This window comes from Belonocnema kinseyi, chromosome 7 (genome assembly GCF_010883055.1).
Source record: "Belonocnema kinseyi isolate 2016_QV_RU_SX_M_011 chromosome 7, B_treatae_v1, whole genome shotgun sequence".
Classification (NCBI taxonomy): Eukaryota; Metazoa; Arthropoda; class Insecta; order Hymenoptera; family Cynipidae; genus Belonocnema; species Belonocnema kinseyi.
The window spans coordinates 120,029,169-120,043,637 of NC_046663.1; the positions used below are offsets into that span (position 1 = coordinate 120,029,169).

Genomic DNA, 14,469 nt, shown 5'->3' on the forward strand with positions numbered 1-14,469 from the left:
TCTCACTTGCATCGCAGCGTTGTTGTCTGAGGTTTCCACTGCGTGGCGCTAGCATCCAGAAAATATTCTTAATGCTACCGTTGGAACACTTATTAACTGCTACTAAAAGAAAATTTACTTGAAGGCGCGTTCGCCCATGTAAATGACAAGTATTTTATTTCTTAAAGTTCTTAACGCTGCAAGAAAAAGTATTGCGATTACTCCGTGAGTTTCTAATGCAAGTTTTAAGGTAGAATCTGAATTTCAACAATTTGAAAGTTGATTTTGCTGTTTTTTTTTAGTTTTTTAAAAAGGAACCGAATGGGGACCCAATGGGGTCGTTACGGGTACTTTGTAGAAACTCCATTCGGTTCCTTCGGCGCGCCAGGGATGATCTTCGCTCATACAATGCTGCAAAATTTTCGAGGAGGTATAACCCTTCCAGCTCATTTAGCTTGCCGATATGAGCATTAAAATCGTCTCATAAAAACATTGGTAATTCTGGATAACCCGTTATAACCCCGGAAAGGTTCCCCTCAAAAGTCTGCTCGAACAGCTTAGCGTCCATAGATGTTTTGAAATAAACATAACCTACAATAAATTGAAATTCCCTCCGCTAACATTCAACAAAAATACATGTAGGAGAAATTATTAAAATTGCAAAGTTAAATACAGCTTTGTTTATGAAAATTGCTAAACCCCCACTGGACAGCTGACCCTAGAAGAACGTTTTTCATTACTTACAATAGCGGTGTGATCAGGGATCCAAACAGGGGATTCTAGATTCTGTAAAGTTACCCATGTTTTGCAGAGGTAGATGATGTCTGAGCTGAGTACGTAATTTGCGATATCAGAAAAACTGGAAAGGCTATGAGTATTCCAGAAAAAGTTGCAAAGATTGCTGCCCTTAGGAGATTGCGATATGACATCCTGATTAATGACTTCTTTCTCTGTTGCAAGTTGCTAAACCTTACCAGGCCTAGTAGGTTTTTGAATTTAGACATAAGCTTTTCCGGGATTTTCCAGAGATTCGACCTCCAGGGGAAAGAGCTGACGGTCCTCGAGCATAATACTGCTACCCTCAAGAAACACGTTAATGCCGCATCTTTTAACTTGGTGGCTGTTTGGTATAGGGCTTTCCATTATTGTCTTTCCTCTGGTCATCTGTCAAGTGTGACAGAAAGGTTTAGCTCTTTGAAAGATAAGCGTTTGGTGAGAATTCCTTGCTTCCACCTGCTAGAACTAAAACGCACCAGGACAGACCTACTGCCTTGCGTCCTCCCCGGACGATAAATGGTCTCATTTTTTGTTTCATTAGGTAAGAGACTGGCGCTATTAAGAATATTGAGAATAAATTAGAAGAGGTCCCTATTAAAATTCCTCACCGTCTGATAGTTTATGAATCAAAACATTGCATGAGCGGGCTTGTCGCTAAAGAAGTCAACCTGTCGTTTTAGTGAACCACACTTTTCATCTAATTCCTAATGACTTTCTTTCATCTTTTTATGCTTTGCTTTGGATGTGTTAATTTGATCTTTAGAGCATCAAAATCGGATTTCAATTGAGCTGTGTCAGTTTTAAGAAGTTTGACGTCATTTTCGGTTTCCTCTGTGCCGGCCTTGAAGGAGTTTAATAGTTTCAGCACATTCGAATTGCCACTCCATTTTGTAAATATTAGCTACATTCGATGTTGAAGATAAGGGCGATTGATAATAACTTTCACCTCACACAAACACACACACACACACGCGCGCGCGCGTGTGAACACACTGCGCTAAGCCTGGACAAATCACACACACTACCTGAGGGGCAACGCAACATTTATAAAGATGTCTGTTAAAGATCACGCGTTCCTCAGAAAGATACAAAACAGTTCAGAGTTCTGACAGAAAATCAACAAATCAGGAACAAAAATTTATCCCAAGAGATAGATGTCACAGTACAAAACGAGCACGATATTAGGCAAAGAAAAAATCTAGCAGTTAAGACTCCGGGTAAAAATCAAGAAATTAATACGCAGCACGAGAGACTCGTGTTGCTCAAGCCGCCACCATATTGCATATTCTTTGATAAAAAATTTAAAAGGTTACAAGTGAAGTCTAAGGAATAATGAGAATTCTGCAGAATTCAAAAGACTTGAAGGAATTTACAATAGATAAACCTGAATTATAAAGTTTTTAGTAGGATTAAAAAAAGTGTTATAAGTTTTAAAAGCTTTCAATTGAATTAAAAAAGACTTCTGCAGAATAAGAAAAAAAAATGGGCATCATAATCCAGTAGTAGTTCAGTTTTCGTCCAATGTTGAAGAATTTGGAAATAGTTATAATCATTCAATTTTTTCTAATGAATTTAGAGAATTTAAAATAACTCAACGTGAATTTGAAAGATTTTAAGAAACCTAAAATTTTTTGTTTTAAATTCAAAAGATTTTCATAGAATTCAAAGATTTCTGCAGAATTCTGCAGAATTGAGAAAAAAGGGTGCATCCTAATTCAGTAGTATTTCATCATCGATCAAAGTTGGTTTTTTTAGAATTAGTTGAAAATAATGTTGTTTTCACAAGAATTCAGAACATTTAAAATAAATCAAGTCCCGGTATCTGTTGGTCAAGTTTTTCAATTTAGCCAGTTAACATCTCCTTTATTTATAATGCGCCACCTAAGGGTTTACGTGACTTGCATTCCTCATAATCTTTCTGCCTACATATTTGTTTATAAAATCTTATTCTTACTATTTATAACACAGGCCCACAAAAAAAGTCAAAGTCCACGGAGGCGACCTTTGGGGTTCTATGTTTTTTTGGTAGCTGATTTTGAATCGTTTGTCGGTTTTTTCAGATCAGAACGCTTTCAAGGTCATTTGAAGGTCAAATGAAGAAAATATTGCTGAAAAAATATCAGAAAATTCAGACATAGGTTTTTTAGCATGCTGAATCCGAATTCGGTGTCGGTTGACTTTTATTAGTTCAAGATCAAGGTCATTTGAAGAACAAACCAACAAAATAACCTCAAAAAAATTTGTAAAACTTTATATATAAGTTTTAAGAGTCGTAGAATCTAATTCCTAGGTCATTTTGACCATATCTAGTATTTTCGAGGTCATTGAAATATGAAAATAATAACCCATATAACGAGTTTGATAGACCTTCATCAATTCACGTGCAAGCACATAATAAGATCAAAAAATTAACAATCCCTCATAAACATTTACGATAGACATATTTTTGTGTATCAACTTGTGTTCATGCTTTCTGCTCATACCGTACTCTCTTACTATCAAATGATCGACGTAACGGGTTTTTTCGCTTTTTGCCTATAGTTTTACACTCTCTTTTCAGTGATCAGCAGTAATCAGCCATCATAGCGACATCCCATCTGCCTTGGTAGCGCTTTTCCATTTCTTTAATGTCTTGATGGAAGCGCTCTCCTTGCTCTTCACTGTAATCGCCACAATTCTCTGGTAATCGATCCAGGTGATTATGCAGTAAGTGCAATTTGTATGACATCAGGCACCCCATTTTTCCAAAGTTCTTAATCATTTCGGCTACTATAACTTTAAAATTTTCACTTCTTTTATTTCCTAAAAAGTTTTTCACAACTTCCTTAAAACTGAGCCATGCATCCCTTTGAATTTTTGTCATTGTCGTTAGAAATTTATCATCTTGTAAAAGTCTCCTTATTTCTGGATCATCAAAAATCCCTTTTTCCAACTTGACATCAGATTTATATTGAAACTTCTTTTCCAAGTATTTAAAAAATCGACTATTTGCATCTAAGGCTTTCACAAATTGCTTCATGGCTCCTAATTTAATATGTAACGGAGGAATCAATACTTTTTTTGGATCAACCAGGGCTGCTTCAATGATATTTCCTTTTCCTATTTTGAGTGATTTCCTTTCAGCCTACTTACGATTCGTGTCATGTTTTTCGCGATCTCTACTATCCCAAAGGCACAAGAAACACGGATTCTTTGTAAATCCAGACTGCTGTCCTAGCAACATACCTGAAACTTTCAAATCACCACATATAAGCCAACTTTATGTTTTGTATTCAATGACCTCTAGAAGTTGTTTAAGACTATTGAAGGATTCTTTCATTGTCGTAGAGTGTGCGACAGGTACTGCGGCATATTGATTTGTGTTGTGAAGTATTACAGCTTTTAAGCTTCTTTTTGATGAGACTTTTTCTTCGAAATACTGCTTAAAACTCTCATTTCTTTTTCTGTAAAACGTTATTTTCGTACCTTTTTCTAATAAATTTTTACTTTTTAAAACTTAAGCTAAATGTTCAGCAGCATCTTTACTTAGTCCCAAATCTCTTACGAGAACATTAAGTTTTGACTGTGTAAATTTTTCAGCAATTCTATTGCTTACGCCACCTGGTTTATCAACTTCATCAGAGCTTTCACTACTATCGCTTTCATATTCATCTTGATTTTCATCATCGGTCTTAGTGCTTTTGTCATCATCATCATCATCATCATCATAATCATCATCATCATCTTTAGATTCAATTGATAAATTTTCTCTGCTATCAACATCAAGCTCATCAATCGTTTGAGTTCTCTCAACGGCTTTTTTTACTGATCCTACTGATGTCAACTCGTCGACGAACACACTACGGCATCATCCTCACACCCTGTCGACCCCCTGTGAGGCAGTGCACTTCCACTGGCATCGGTACCCCGACTAGCGTATGAGCGAATCATTCTACACATCTCCTTACGGGGCAGTTGTCATCGTCACACGACTATTCGAGGCAACAGGTGAAAAAGAATCGATTACATACATCGAAACATCTAGACATCCGCACATCCACACATCCATGCATCCGCAGATCCACACATGTACACACGCAAACATTCACTCCTAACCGCAAATACATGTGGACATTTATAAAAAATGTATTTTTTACCATATTAGGGCAAAAAGAACCCACTTCTTTTTTAATGATATACCATTCTTATAGGTACAAAGCTTTCTCTTTCAATAAATCTACAGCAGCTAATATTGATAAGAAAGTACACTGCCTTACTTTCGAGAAATTCACAGCAGCTAATGTTGATAAAGATAAATAAATATAATTGATTTGACCTTCAAATGACCTTGACCTTGAACTCATGAAGGTCAACCGACACCGGATTCGGATTCAGCATGCTAAAAAACCTATGCCTGAATTTTTTCAGATTTTTTCAGCAACATTTTCTTCATTTGTCCTTCAAATGACCTTGAAAGCGATCTGATCTGAAAAAACCGACAAAAGATTCGGAATCAGCGACCCAAAAACATAGAACCCCAAAGGTCGCCTCCGTGGACTTAACCTTTTTTTTGTGTGTCTGTGTAATTATTTACAAAAATGTACATAAAGTCTTATATCTAGATCTTCATTTCTATTTTCTGCGATACCGCAATTATGGACGTGTTAGCGAACGAGTGAGCGAGCAACGAAAGAGAGAGTACGAGCAAGAGAGAGCATCAAATCTAAGCGACTTCCGTTTCCTTTTTCTTTTACTTTTTTGTACCTCCAATTTGACATTTTTTTCACATGCATTCTGTCATTCTTTCTCATTCGCTCCTCTAACACCCTCCAACGCCTTTATTAATTCCTCTCCTAATCCATACGCCCCTATTATCTTAATCACATTCTCTTACCAGCTTCCTTTATCTTCCATTTCTATTCTACATCCTTGACATACATGCTCCCTTGTTTCCTGTTTCTATTCACATATTCCACACTTTTCGTTCTCTTCTTTTTCCCAATATATCCCATCCCTTTCCATTAAACAACTCCCTTCTTTCTTCTTTACAGCTTATTAATTCTATCGCCCTTCCTGTCCTCTCTTCTACTACCATAAAATATTTTCTCGCTAATTCGCCTCCCTTTCCCTCGTTTAGCTTCGTCTCAAATTTCCATACCTCTTTCCCTCTTTAATAATTAATTTATCCCTTTGTGCTTCTTCTCTCACCATATATCCCGGCGTCCTCCAGTCTACGCCTAGCATCCACCTTAAATATATTTCTTGTAAACTCTCAATAACTTTCCTTTTTTTCCATCTTTATATCACTGCTACACAACCAAACACCGGCTACACCAGTGTATCAAATAATCACATTCTCCTTGTCTTTTTTAACCTTCTTTTTCCTATTCCCCATATCTGTTTCATTACCCTTGCTGCTTTTTTATTCTTTCTCTTATGTGAGCTCTATGATCTCTATTCATTTGCAAGATATATTCCAAATATTTAAACTACTATTTTACTTCTAACTTTATTCGCTTACATCTGCGCGTCCATTCTTTCTGCCTGGCCCCTCCTTTTCTAAACCTCATTATCTTTGTCTTTTATACATTTAAATGAAGCCTTTTCCGATCTAAGTATTTCTCTAATCCTGCAATTAAGCCCGCCATCCCTTCTCCATCCTCTGCCATCAACACTATATCGTCTGCGTATGCCAGTGTATATATCTTTTCCTTTCCTATCCTAACTCCTCTCCAACCTTTTCTTCTCATTGCTTCTTCCAAGTGTGATATTCATATATTAAATAAAAGTTGCCCAGTTAGCTAAAAGTAACATATTTATATTGGCGCAAAATGCATAGATATATTTTAAATAATAATATTCATTTTAAACATCCCTTAACACAACAGAGCCAATAATTTCAAAATAAATGAAACAGACTATGGGAATTTTTAATAAAACAGATGAATTATCAACTAAAAGGAAGAATATTTAATTGAAATACTTACATTTTTTACCAAAAAGCTGCATTAAACAAAATAAGAATAACTTAAAAAAAAACTAATTTGCAACAAAAAGATTTATTTTCTAGCAAAAAATAAAATTTTTGAAGAAAACAATTAGATTTTAACGAAATATTTGAATTTTGAATTAAAGGAGATAAACTTGTAACCTAATAGTTGAATTTTAAATAACAAAAAAATCGATTTAAACAGAATACGGAATAGTTGCATTTTTAGCAAAAAAACAATGAAAATTTGAGAAATTTAAATTAGATTAAAATACAAATTAAAAATCCTACTTAACGTCCAATGATCAAATTGATGCAAACTCTTGTTAAAAAAACAAGAATCCAACGACCAAATTTGGACCACAACGAACAAAGAAAGAACAAAAAATCCTATTGTAATCTGAAGAAACCCAAAAAAACAAAAAAAAAACAAAATCAAAATCTTTCAGACAAAAATAAAAAAGAGGAAAGAAAAATGAGAAGACAGTCAATCACATTCCCTTCCTTCTCCTTTTCTTTCTTTCGTATTTTTTTTTATCATCATCAAATTACAATAAAATAACATTCAAAATAAAAATAATAAAAAAATAAAATTGCATTACCAAAGTTTCGGTACTCGTACAGTGCCCTTATCAAGGCAAGAAAAATATTAATGGTAAAAATTGACAGCACCATCGAACAGGTGCTCTCTCTTTGATACCTGAGAATCGAATTAATAGAAGATTAATTACACAGCCACACAAAAAAAAATTGTGCGGATCTGGTAACTAGACACACGTATTCCTATGGATTTTGGGGCGCTAAATTCAAATTCAGTATCAAAAATCACCCATCACGTCATGGCTGAACCATAACCTCAAAAAATGACGAAAAATCATGCACTGAGGCAAATAAATTTCAAAATAATGCCAGCGATGCAAATTTTCACTTCAAAAACATGTCGACAACTGTGAAGGATCAACCCTTGCCTGATATCAACTTATTTAACATAACTTTACCAAAGAGAACCTGACCTCACCTAACCTGAATTAACCGAAATTTATTGAACTGCACGTAAAGCTCTGAAAGCATATTTTCCCAGTAGCAAATGTGTGCTACATCGAATGGGTCAATTTGAGCCTAACCTAGAAATAAATCTAACCTAGCCTAACCTAACCTCACGAAACACAATTAAACTGATTGTGTTGTCCCGTTGTGTTTGCGGTACCGTTTGAATCAGCGTGGGCTTAACCTGCAAAAAGGTCAAACCTATCCTAACCTAAAAAAACTTGACCTAACCTAATCTTACCTAACTTAAGTTCACGTAACACAATTAAACTCATTGCGTTGTCCCGTTGTGTTTGCGGTACCGTTTCATTCAACTACGGCTTAACCTCCATAGAGGTTCAACCTATCCTAACCTAACAAAACCTGACCTAACCTAACCTAGCCGAATGAAATTCAACCACACGTATAGCTATGTAAGCGTACGGTTCTCATTCTTAAATGTGTGCTATATTTAATAGGTTAACTCGATCTTAACCTACAAATGAATCTAACTTAACAGAACCTAACGAAATTTTGCTTAACGCAACACAACTTAAATTAAGTGTTCCCGTTGTAACACAATAAAATTCATTTCATTGTACTACAGGTGGTTAAAAATTTAGAATTGACCCCATTTCAATTAACCTGACAATATTTGTATCAATTAAAATGTAGAACTGTAACTTAAGCATGCAAATGAATAAGAGTTTATTCAAAATTTTTTTCTCTCGGCTTTTCTTAGACTTAAGGAATATATTTATACTATCTTTCGTATTTACATTTTATCTTGCTGTTTATCGTAATTGAATTGATTTATAGACCTACTTCAGTCTATTTTCTGCCTGCTATAACGTGTCCTTTTTTCTTCGTAAGAACGATGCAAAGGGTTACGCTTACGTTTGAGACCTACATTCGTTTCCCTTTTCAACATCCAGCAAAAATCAGCCATCATGAACTCCTCCCATCTACCCTGATATCGTTGTTCTATCACTTTTATGTCTTGATGAAAACGTTCCACTTGTTCTTCGCTGAAATCACGAACATTTTCTGGAAACTTATCCAGATGGGAATCTAGAAAGGGAAGTTTTTAATTCATCAAGCAGCCTAACTTTTTGTAGTTTCTTATCATTTTCGGAACAATATTCTTGTAGTCTGGACTTTTTTTGTTATCGAGGAAATTTGCGTTTATTATTTTAAAACTTTCCCAAGCGTCCATTTCAATTTTCGTCATGTGGCTCACGAAATTAGTATCTCTTGTCAATATTCGAATCTGCGGTCTATCACTGGTTGCATTACCGTCTCTATGACATTGACTTTCAACTTCCATTCTATCATCTTCTAAAGCGCTTAAATCAGTCTGGCGTGCATTTTTATTGATTTCAATTGCTCTTGTCACTGTGCACACATTAATGTACGAAATGTTATTTTTATTTTTGGCGTTGAACCCTTTGACGAAATTCATGCAAAAGTCGCAGTCCTTCGCAATAACGGGTTTTTTCCATGTGGTTGGTGTAGAGTACTTGCCGTGCTTTTCATTATTTGAATTTTTGAGACGACACAACATAAGTCTGCAGGAATTGCAAATGACGTAAGGAACCCATTTTGTTTCTTGGTGCAGCAATTTACGGTCAAAACACATTTCGTAAAGACTTTTCATTTCCTCGTCGATTGATTTTCGCAAACTGCTCACTTCATATTTACTGCAAATGTAACAGAATGAATCTGAGCTATTCTTGCAGGCATGCGACTGAGAAATGCTCGCGGTTTTTTTCCTTGTAGCATGAGACTCTACGCCAACCAAGTGATCCATTGATGAAGACCTACGGTTGCATGATTGCGACGTCAGAGAGCCCGCTTTCCCACCCAGACCAGACGCCGGTACTGGGGGTTTTTCCTGCATCGTAATACACTTTTTACCTGTGTCTGCCATGACGGCATGCACGCCGTTTACCCAGGGACTCAGCCAATGTGGATCTGTTGCCCACCGTCGCCACGTGGAGATGCCCTGGTTACAGACACAGGCGAATAATGCTAGCTAGCAACAAGCGGTTACGAAACTCCAGACATTTACTGCTATTGATGTCAAAATATGAAAGTACGCAAAAACAGGGTTGCCAGCGTAATCGGTTAGGTTAGGTCAGGTTTTGTTAGGTTAGGATAGGTTAAACCTCTATATAGGTTAAGCCGAAGCTGAATGAAACGGTACCGCAAACACAACAGGACAACACAATCAGTTTAATTTTGTTTCGTGAGGTTAGGTTAGGTTAGGCTAGGTTAGATTTATTTCTAGGTTAGGCTCGAGTTGAGTTGATGATTTCGTCATTTTTTGAGGTTATGGCTCAACCATGACGTGATGGGTGATTTTTGATATCGAATTTGAATTCAGCGCCCCAAAATCCATAGGAATACGTGTGTCTTGTTACCAGATCCGCACAATTTTTTTGTGTGGCTGTGTTATCTGTCAGAATTGTACAGTCTGCTTCTTGAAATAGCGTGTTTTCCGTTAACTTTACTGAGGTAGTGAGTTTTCGTATACAACTTCTAAGCTAAGTCTACGTGTAGGTAGTACTATGTACCCTTTATTAGTTAAGGCCAGGTTCCTCCAAACAATTTTCAAAAAATCGAAAATTTTTTTTCCCATAAATTGCTAGAAAATATTCTTAGAAACGATATAAAATTAGTCCCGAAAGTATGCGCGACCGAGAAGTAGGCAAAGATGAGGGAGGGCGGTGCGCGTCCAGCAGTGAATTCAGCCACTCGAGCACCCACGTTGGCGGCAGCTGCCCTGGGTGCATATGATATAATATAATATAATACAGGTCAATTATGCAACTTTAATCATCCTCCAGCTTTTGACCAAGAAATTCAAGATATTTTACAATCAATTTATGAAGAATTAACTGACGAAAAGTTGCTCGAGAGATTTTTAGGTGCTAATACTCAAAACAATAACAAAAGTTATAATTCGTGTGCCTGGAACATAGTTCCTAAACACAAGTTTCTTGTTAAAACCAACACATGAAATTGCTGCTCTCAGTGCTGCTTGCATTTTTAATGAAGGGCTTTCATCGATATTAAAAGTTATGGAAGTTATGGAACTCAAAATCGGCCCGTAAGCAAGGCAGTTCGTTGATAAGGCCAACGACAAGCGTGTTGAACGAGCCGAGCTTGAAGCCACTGAAGCGTGTAAAGAAAATCGTACTGCCACTAGAAATGCAAGAATACTTGAAAATGATGCCTACGGAGATCATGGAGGAGTTGTGTACGAAGCTGGAATGGATATATGAGTAAAATTCACCTTTTTTCACGATTTTTCACGAATAAAAACTTGAATCAGCTTTTTCTCGAAACCACATTTTATCATCTGAGTGTCACTCGTATTTCAAAACTATTGCACTTATCATCATAAAAAGAACGGCATTTTACTCTTTAGATATCTCTCTATGGTCGGAACTACCACCAAAAATATTCATTGTTATTTTAAAAAGTTATTAACAATTAAAAGTGCGAAAAAGGGTCGAAAATTAAAAAGTCCGCCAATTTGTTTATTTTTCGGTGGAAATGTTTCATTGTAGTTCCGAACAGAGACAATTCGAGACAGGATATGAAACTGTTTTGCTTTTTGCTTTCAGATGATTCGTTTCCAAGAAACAATGACACTCACCAACAAAGCAGACGAGTTTGAGCGGCTGTTTTCGGAGCCGCCACAATAAAAAAAATGTTTTTAAGTAGTTTAATATATGCACTTACATATGTAAAAAAATTAATTTTCAAATATTGTTTTAACAATAAATAGAATTAAAAAAAAAAACTTGTTTTTTGGAGGAACCTGGCCTTGAAATGTCACTTTCGCTATGCAGTTTAACAGGGGAAATTATACACTTGGCTTCCTCTTGTGATTTCGTAATTATACTGGCGTCGCAATTGTCTGTATCTATTAACCTATAATCTGGTCGGTCTCGGTGACAAATATATGATTAATTATACACTATTTTTTTCTAATCTTGGTATTTTAATGACATATGAGGGATTTCTTAACAATCGCTACTTTGATCTTGCTAATGTTGATTATGTGTTGATAACTCTCGGGGTCAGCATCGAGGTTATACCTAGTCCTATGTATTGTCTCAAATTCCCGAATGGTGTGTGCTAATATTTGCGGTGTAAATATCTGAGGGTGCACAATTCCATGTTTCCCGTTATTTATTGATATTAATATTGGGGGGTATGCGGGCTCTTTGACGTCGCAATCATGCAACCGTAGGTCTTCATCAATGGATCACTTGGTTGGTGTAGAGTCTCATAATATTAATTTCTCTGTTATTTCTTCTATAAAAATTTCAAAAGTTAAAATTTTCGTTGTTACAAATAAATTACTCGTATTGTTATTGAGGCTTCTTCTGACTTTCTTGACGTTACTAAATTATTGTTTTAATTGCATTTTTACTTCACCGTAATTAATCGAAGAAAAGTCCAATAATACTTTTAATATTTTTGCATGGGTCTGTAAGGCTTGAGCCATATTTTTATTGTCCGTGTATAATTGATCGAACTCTTCGTTAATATGTTCGAGGTCGTTATTACTTATAGTCCCAGATAGAGTTTTAGCGATGTCTACAATAGCGTTAATTAATCCTATTTTGTGGCGTTTGTTACCCATCAACTGGTTGAGTAGTAGGAGTTTGTTTCTGGCCTTCTCGTACCTGTTAACTTAACATCTGTTTCCTCAGCGCAATTTGAGTTGCACGCTTGAATCGCAAGTTTCATTATGTCGCGAAGTATATTTAACCTATGTACAAGGTCCGGCACTCGAAGTGTAACCTATTAAACAGGCTATAAATTCAGTTTGGAAAGTTACTTTTATTTAATTTAAAGTACAACATGTGTGAAAATAATACAAAATTCAGAATCAATTCACATTTGCTCGATATAACCACCTTCTGCCGTCACTATTGCCTTGAGACGGTTCAAAAACGAATCGCAAGCTGCCCGAATGTGACTTGCAGGTATTTTGGCCTACTCGCGGACAATGCCTTTCTTCAGCGTCTCAAGATTGGTGTATCTTTTAGTTCGGACCTTGCTCTCCAAAATGGTCCGAAGAGAATAATCCATTGGATTCGGGTCTAACGAATTCGAGAGTCATTGTGTGGACGTTATAAAGTTCGGAACGTTGTTTTTCAGCCATTCTTGGTTCACTCGAGCTTTGTGAGACGGTGCCGAGTCCTGTTGAAACATCCATGGTCTACCACCGAAATGTTTGTCCGCCCACGGCTACAAAGCAACCTCCAGAATACTTTCCCGATAATATTTGGCATTTACCTTGATGCCAGACTCGATGAAAACGATTGGAGAGCACCCATCTGCGGTTACAGCGGCCCAAACCATTATCTGTTGCTGGTGCTGTCTCCTGGTGGCCAATCGATGACTCAAATTCTCATATGAACGGTCGGTCAAGTAAACCCTATCGCTTTCAGAGTTTAGGAATTGCTCAATTGGAAAAATTTTCTCATCAGAAAACACAATGTTCGGAATGCGGCGAATGCTACGGTCGAATATTTTCAGTTCTTTTGTCATTTGATTGGCTATTCCTCGGGGATTTCGCTCAAGTCGCTTCTTCACTTTTTGAACCATCTCACGTGACGTTTCAGTATTTTTATGACCACCTCCATGACGTTTTGCGATGTTACCAGTATTATTGTAACGAGCTATGGTGCGATAAACAAAAATTTTATTCACTTAAAGGTGATTGAGCTCACAAACAATCGCTGGTTGTGATTTTCCAGCTAAATATAAAGCAATCACACTATTACATTTAAAATCCATCACTGTAACGACTCAATTTTGATTTTTCTATAGCGGCACCTTGCGTTATCTCAAATTGGGGTGGTTTGTATTGGGGCGTTATCTGCTGCACTTTTTGTGCAGGTAAAAACGTTTTTTGAGGGATTTAAGATGCATGTCGCATTGGCGCTCTGAATGCTATCTGCATTCTTGTGGATTGTGCTTCGCGTAGCCACATCTTCATTTCTATTGCGTAGTTTTGCGCTTCTGCTAAATTTCCGGGCTTTTGAGCTTTAATCTGTAGTCCTATTTTGCTTTTGAGGTTAAATAAATATCTCTTTAGACATTCTTTTTCCTCGATAATGATAGCTACTTTTCTTTTCATCGGCTCATAGCTTTCGTTTTAGGTGGCGTATTTTAACTCGTTGACTCCTAGACGAAATCGGAGGTTAAAATTTTGAACCGTTTCCGTGAGTGCCTGTCTACAGCTCTCTAGCGTATTCCTCTACGCAGAAACTGATCCGGTTTGTTTCAAATTTTGGCTGATTACGCCGCTTTTTCGCTTTTTTATCATTTTAATAAAGTCTTCTGTCCCTGCGTCGTCCTGTCCGTTAAGCGTTTTAATACTGCGTATAATTTCCTGAGCTTGGATTATACTTTCATTTTGAAGATTTGTGAGGAGTGTAGGATTAACGCGGTGATTGAGTACTTCCCTGTTCTGGTAGGAAGACTCTCGGTTTTGGGGATTCGCAGGGGGCATAGCCGTAACATGGTAGTTCGGTGCTTCCCTGTTACAATAACTAGGCTTTTGGTTTTGAACATTCACGGGGGGCATAGGCCAAACGGGTTGGTCAGGTATTTGCCTGATATAAAAGTTAGGCTCTTGGTTTTAATGATTGGCGGGAAGCGTAAGACCAACGGGGTATTTAGGTGTTTCT

General features: G+C 36.7%; 1 protein-coding gene across 1 annotated transcript; it reads right to left on the reverse strand.

The window, feature by feature from the left end:
• Positions 1–975: 975 nt before the first annotated feature.
• On the reverse strand, positions 976–13,573 carry LOC117176654. Its single transcript, XM_033366907.1, has 3 exons — positions 13,507–13,573; positions 13,070–13,455; positions 976–1,143 (listed from the first exon to the last, which is right to left on the reverse strand). Exons 1-3 carry the CDS (start codon positions 13,571–13,573, stop codon positions 976–978), a joined length of 621 nt encoding a protein of 206 aa, XP_033222798.1.
• Between the last annotated feature and the right edge of the window lie 896 nt (positions 13,574–14,469).